General features: G+C 37.2%; 2 protein-coding genes across 4 annotated transcripts; one reads left to right on the forward strand and one right to left on the reverse strand.

The window, feature by feature from the left end:
- The first annotated feature begins 100 nt into the window (after nt 1-100).
- LOC147547604 (transcription termination factor) lies at nt 101-2,522 on the forward strand. Its single transcript, XM_086669773.1, has 3 exons — nt 101-304; nt 2,073-2,240; nt 2,379-2,522. Exons 1-2 carry the CDS (start codon nt 161-163, stop codon nt 2,226-2,228), a joined length of 300 nt encoding a protein of 99 aa, XP_086525899.1. The 5' UTR covers nt 101-160; the 3' UTR covers nt 2,229-2,240; nt 2,379-2,522.
- A 903-nt stretch (nt 2,523-3,425) lies between these two features.
- On the reverse strand, nt 3,426-5,652 carry LOC147547605 (RAF-like serine/threonine-protein kinase 20). Of its 3 annotated transcripts, XR_015237806.1 has the most exons (4): nt 5,407-5,652; nt 5,048-5,317; nt 3,822-4,216; nt 3,426-3,580 (listed from the first exon to the last, which is right to left on the reverse strand). XR_015237806.1 is itself a non-coding variant. In XM_086669772.1 (3 exons), exons 1-3 carry the CDS (start codon nt 5,567-5,569, stop codon nt 4,212-4,214), a joined length of 438 nt encoding a protein of 145 aa, XP_086525898.1. In that variant the 5' UTR covers nt 5,570-5,652; the 3' UTR covers nt 3,685-4,211. The 3 variants fall into 3 exon arrangements, 2 of the variants coding, with proteins under 2 accessions (XP_086525898.1, XP_086525897.1); XM_086669772.1 differs by lacking the exon at nt 3,426-3,580 and having other exon boundaries at nt 3,685-4,216; XM_086669771.1 differs by lacking the exons at nt 3,426-3,580; nt 3,822-4,216 and having other exon boundaries at nt 4,646-5,317.
- Nucleotides 5,653-6,000: the final 348 nt, after the last annotated feature.

A 6,000-nucleotide genomic window follows, 5' to 3' on the forward strand; every position in this document is an offset into this window, starting at 1 on the left:
TCAATTTCCCCTGGGTTTTTAACGGCCCCAACCAGGCCCAAGTAAATTTCTCTTACATTACTAATGACCCAACTTAAATTACCAGATATTTGGGCTACTCGTCTGATTCAAGCACGTATTAGAGATCAGCAACGAATTAGGAGAGAGAGAGAGAGAGAAGATGCTGCAGTTTCCGGCGTTCATGACGCAGTACCCATCAACGACGACCATGATTCCGTCATCTGCTCTTCTTCCTCCGCAGTGGCCGCACCCTCAGAGTGAGGAGATACTCCTGGCCTTAGAGGAATCTGAGCTTCAACACAAGGTTAATTTCACTACCCATTCACTTACCCAAAATTATTCAGATTTTGTCTACATTAGGTTTTCTTGATCATTTTAACACTAAACCCTTATAATTTCTCAATGGGTTTGTCTCAAAATCTTAACTATTCTGTAAATTTGATCTTTTTGGTTGCAATTAGGTTAAAGTCTTATTAGTTCATCTTCATGTGTGAGAAGTAATGTTGCAAATTTGTTCCTTCTAGTAGTGTGCTTTGAGGAAATGCTACTTGATTATCACTTTACGGCATCGAAATTTCTTCAAATACATGATTATCACTCAATAAGGTATCAAAATAATCCGACTTTGCTCGGATTGTATCCATGCCTATAACAAAGCATGGAGGAGTTCAATACCCATTTCTCATAGCCACATATACTATCATGGGTTGCCGTTGCCCCAGCGTTTACCTAGTGTGCTGTGCCGTACGCTACCAGGCCAGGGTTATACCTTTTCAGTACGCTATTTTCTGTTGCAGTACGTTTTGGACTATTTATCAAACCAAAATATACTCTCTATGATGCATATATAATAGATACACCAACTTTCAAACATTATATCTCCATAAAACTTTAAACCTTAACTAGCGAATAAGGAAGTCTTGTAGTGATCAGTTGTTAATTTTGTTGTACTTGGATGCAACTTCAGGATGAGTGGACGAGGTTGTCATGTATCCCATCTCCCCTCATCCATCTTCATTGATAATATCTTCTCTCTGGGAGTTGTAATTGATTCTTATATAGTTTACTCACTTTACACTCACCTCACTCACCCCCGTTATCTGCTCATATACGGTCTCTTATGCGTCGAACATTAAGATTGATATATGGTATATAAGGTATTAAAAAAACTGTAGCTGACATAGCATGTTATAAGATTTTAACCTAGATCTTAGACCCTCATTAGAAACGTGACTCAACATTTCAGCTGTCAAAGGCTTCACATTGGCTCTTGAAGGCTCAAAGTTATTTCAGGTACCCTACGTTTCTAATTTACTGCCTTCGGGAATGACCATGTCGACATATGGAACTTTAGTTTTTGGTCCGTTAAGCACATTTGAAGTAAGTGTGCAAAACCTAAGTCGTTATGAGAGAGCCTAGCTCCCTACTTGAAACCTAGTCGATAATAAGTTGAAGCTGAACCTCAACCTGTCCAATCATGTAAATAAGTTATTACCATATGAAGGTTCAAGACCAATATACATGTGTTAAGGCGAGGCGGAGTGTTTCCGCCTTGAGGAACACACACTTGCAGAAATCATAAAACTTACAAGAATCTTATAAGTTAATGCAACATAAGAAGTACATTTACATTTCTTGTTTGTTAAACGTTTAAGTCGTTATATATTATTCTAGCAAAGTGAAAAAGGCTATAGTTCCTAATCTCTTAACATTAATGTGGTATCGTTTTTTTCTTTAAAAGAATTAGTGTACAACTTTTACCCATCGAGGCATACGCCTCAATGTGGCGCTTCGCTTTTTAGGGAGCAAACTGCCTTGAGGTGAGAAAATGTTTTTTTTTTTTTATAACATTGAACCCAAGTAGGCCTGAGATGCCTACAATCTTACGGAAATTATTAGTAGATGAAAGCATATGAAACTTGTTATGCTTCAAGTTGTCCACTATTCTCTTTTCCTCCTGAAGTCGAAATTATACGGGTAATGCGAGAATCTTAAAAGTTTTCCTAGGTAGTATAGAGTTGCTTGCAGCATCTTACTTTGCTTTATTCTTTGTTTACCTTCTATTTGTGCAGTTTAATGAAATCAGAAAGACGAATATCAACCTAGTTGTAATCGGGAAAACAACAGTAGACAATGACAAAGAAGATTTCGATAATGATGCAGATGACGATGATGCTGATAATGCAGAGGAGTCTGAAGGTGATGATTTTGAGCAGGAAACTGGTTGATCGTATTCTTCTGTAAGTAGTTTCTTCAGTTTTCTGCCGTAAAGTTCCTGAAAGGTTTAACGCCTGCCCATGAACTTGCTATTGGATACACAAAACTCAGTTTTTCGTTAGTATGGTATACATGAGGTAGTTTTTTTTATTTTATTTCAGGAAGTACGTTAGTAGGAACACATTGTCTCAAGTTGTAAGGTGCCATACCATTTCTCATGATTGTATATCGATTTTCTTTCCTTGTGAAAACTTTTAGATGTAATATAAAACTTCCATCCAATATAAGCATAGTTTGGTACCAAAGAATAATCTAGCAAAGATTTCATATTCTCATGCCTATAGCACATCCTTTGCAAATGGTATGGTTGCTTATCAGACACCCATGTAGCAAGAACATCGTATATGAGGAATATTTGAAGGACCTTTGTCGAATATAGACTCGGGAACCCTAGGCCCTGGTATATGACGAATATTTGAACTTTGTAGAATATAGACTCAGGAACCCAGGGCCTAACTATCCTGATTCTATGGATGGGTTATACTAGAGAGATTCCATTCTGCCCCCTAGAGATGACCAATTCACTAAAATAACCCACTAAAGATATCCAACTTCGAAAATTAACTTTTCTTTTTTTTCCATCTTTCAGTTAGTCAACTTTAACAATTAACATTTTTTCCTTCTTTACCCATCTTATTCATTCCCTTGTCGTCCTTCATCCTCTCTCAATATTCGTCGGAGAAGAGTATTTTGATGAGTTGGTCATTTTTAGGACGTCATTTTGGTGAGTCAGTCATCTTAAGGGGATCAAAATAGAATCAACCCTTTATACTACATTGTCCTGGTTCTCTCTCTCTTTCTAGTTATCAACCTATTCAGTAGTTGAATACCAAGTCCACTAATGATTTGTTTTCTCACCTACTAGTAGTCCATTCCTTCTATTATATTCTAAGAGTTGGAATTCAAATTATAGATGGTTTGGGTTGATTATAAAAATATTCTAACATTTGACTAGTGAGATGTCCAGGAAATGCTCCAAGATGCCTCAGTTGACCCCACTATAATGTCCAAGAAATACCCTAGATGCCTCTCTTCAACATTTTAACGGAAGGATTCTTCCCAAAAATCAGTCAAGAGGGGTTTCTTTTATTAATTTGCACATTTGTTCTTTAGAGTTGACTAATTCCAAACATAATATTCCTTGATTCTTTTCTCATATTACCAATCTTTCTTTAATTATGCTCCTTCTTTTGAAATCAAAGGTTTTTATTAACTCAAATCACCTCTTAAATGTGATTTAGGGTCTAAATTGACACGAGTTAGATTTTCAATAATTTTATCTGATTCGTGATGTTTTTGCGGACTTCACCGTCCATTTCAGTCATGTTTGTTTGGTATCCAATTGAGGAAATATTTTTCTTATAGGTGAAGATAGTTGAGTCCTCGTGTTTGTTTGGTATCCAATTGAGGAAATATTTTTCTTATAGGTGAAGATAGTTGAGTCCTTATAGGTATAGATAGTTGAGTCCTCATGGTAAATGTAACCACTCTCTTCCAACTTCCACAAATCTCTCTCTCTCTATAGATTATTTCCCATGTCCCACCCTCATAACTCTCTCTCTCTCTCTCTCTAGATTATTCCTTTGAGTTCTTGACCCCATCCATGTGATAATCCCACAAAACTCTCACCATCACCAACCTTCTTTCATTCACAGCTATCATGTAGGTCCATCTCTTTCTCTCTCTCCCTCTCTCTCTCCAAGTTCAATGGACATTTTGCCCACAATACTTGCAGAGAATGAGATTCTTCACCTAATTCTCTTACCCTTTTTTCTCTTTTCAAAGAAGACAAGCCAACCAATTCAAATAACACCTTAAAACCCTAGCCCCATTCTAGTAATTTGGGTCCATTTCCAATATTCCTCATCCACCTCACCATATATATATATATATATACCAATTATCTTCTTCTTCTACCCTTTTGGCTTCTTCTCTCAACCTGCAAATTGAAACAAAAAAACAGAAAACGAATTAAAACCAATCAAATCAACCAAACAAACAAAAAAAAAAGGAGAAAAAGATAAGAACCCAATAAAATAAACAAATAAACCCTATCAAAATTGATGAAATCAGAAAAGAAACGTGGCCGAATGAAAACCCAACGAAATTCACGAATCCTTTGACGAACGAGTCAAATCGGCACCGGAATTCAAGAAGAACAAACAAACGTGGGTCACTGAACACAGTCAGTCATGGCGATGAATTCATGAAATTAGCACCTGGGAGTTTCAATTTTGACCAATTAAACGGTTGACCTATTTTGACTTTAACGGAACCCTAACGGCGTAACCATGATCAAGATTATAATCATTTCACCGGAAAAAATGGCGTCAAAATTCAGGTGATGAAGAATCACTGATCAAAATTCGTCCAAAATCATAAATTTATGTCTGATTATGTATATTCATATACTTTTCTACTTACCCATCACTCTTTTCTTTCTTAAATCGAAACGATTTACAGTGAAAATACATCCAATCCAGTAAACAAATTTTTAGGGGGTTTTCCTCTTTTCTTCTTCATCCTCATAGTAAATTTAGGTTTTACCAGTCTGGGTCTTTGTTGATTTAGTATTATATATGGTGTACAAGGTAGTAAACAGGGCTAGGGTTTCCACGAGGAACAGGGGCGTAATAATGGAGGTATCTTCCGGCAGCTGCTGGTTTTTCATAATAAACAGGAAGTTGAACTGGTTTTGAGATCTGATGGTGACAACAATGAGATCGAGATCGAGATCGAAATCCGGCTTCTTCCCTAAATGAATATCTACCTGTACTATCATCAGAATTAGGGGATTTAGCTGATGAAGATGGAGAAGAAAGTTTTTTGATTGATTTGGAAGATGATGATGATAAAAAAGCTCTGATCTTTAATGAAGAAGATGAAGCTTTACTTGCTCGATCATATTCTTCAATGATATTAACAAGATCTTCATCACTTCTGATTGAAACTAAAGCATCTAAATCTTCAGTTGGTAATTTACATCTCAAATTCACCATTGACGTTGATCCACATAATTCTCCAAGCTTTAACAAAACCTCTGTAACAAACCCAAAATTCTCAATCTAAATAAAACCCTAGAAATCGAAATTGGAATAGTAAAAGTTTAAATTTGATTGATGAACGAACCTGGGTAAGAGATTGATCGATTAACGGCGAGGACTCTAGTTTCTCCACCAACGTAACGGAGCTTTCCGTCTGGATAACGAGGGAGAATTTTGCCACCATAACTACAAAGGAATTTAATAGTAGTTGTGGTTTTATTGGAATCTATGGGTGCTCCCACCGCCATTTTTAGGGTTTTGAGTTGACAGATAGAGAAAGAGATGGAGAAGGCAGTGGTTGTTGTTGGTTCTTCAAGCCTCACCTTGGTAAGGTTGGCTCCTCTTTTATAGAATTTGAGGAAGAAGGAAATGGGACCCACCCGTATTATTTAACTCCTCCCCCACACGCAATTTCAACGTCGGCCTCTCAAGTAACTCTTTTTTTTTCAACAAAATTCGGGTTATTTCCCGCCCCCAACTTTGTGGCTGGTTTCTTGCCTAGCCCCCTACTTTATCAAAAATATTCAGATGACCCTCTTTTTAAGATTCCGCTATAACACCGTTAACTAGTCATCCTTTCTCTCTCCTCCATCTCATAACCTCTCTCTGCCACCTCATCTTCTCGCCACCTCATCGTCTTCACCGGCGAAGGTCGCCGGCCGGCCAATTTTCCGGCAGG

This window comes from Eschscholzia californica, unplaced genomic scaffold (genome assembly GCF_041429995.1).
Source record: "Eschscholzia californica isolate CP2 unplaced genomic scaffold, dmEscCali1.0.p SCAF_3, whole genome shotgun sequence".
NCBI classification, from domain to species: Eukaryota; Viridiplantae; Streptophyta; class Magnoliopsida; order Ranunculales; family Papaveraceae; genus Eschscholzia; species Eschscholzia californica.

Excerpts from the sequence above, each read along its gene's own strand:
- LOC147547604 (XM_086669773.1), top strand. The coding sequence starts at position 161 with ATGCTGCAGTTTCCGGCGTTCATGACGCAGTACCCATCAACGACGACC. Across the intron at positions 305-2,072 it reads AATCTGAGCTTCAACACAAG|TTTAATGAAATCAGAAAGAC; the intron begins GTTAATTTCACT and ends CTATTTGTGCAG.
- LOC147547605 (XM_086669771.1), bottom strand. The coding sequence starts at position 5,569 with ATGGCGGTGGGAGCACCCATAGATTCCAATAAAACCACAACTACTATT. Across the intron at positions 5,318-5,406 it reads TCGATCAATCTCTTACCCAG|AGGTTTTGTTAAAGCTTGGA; the intron begins GTTCGTTCATCA and ends GGTTTGTTACAG.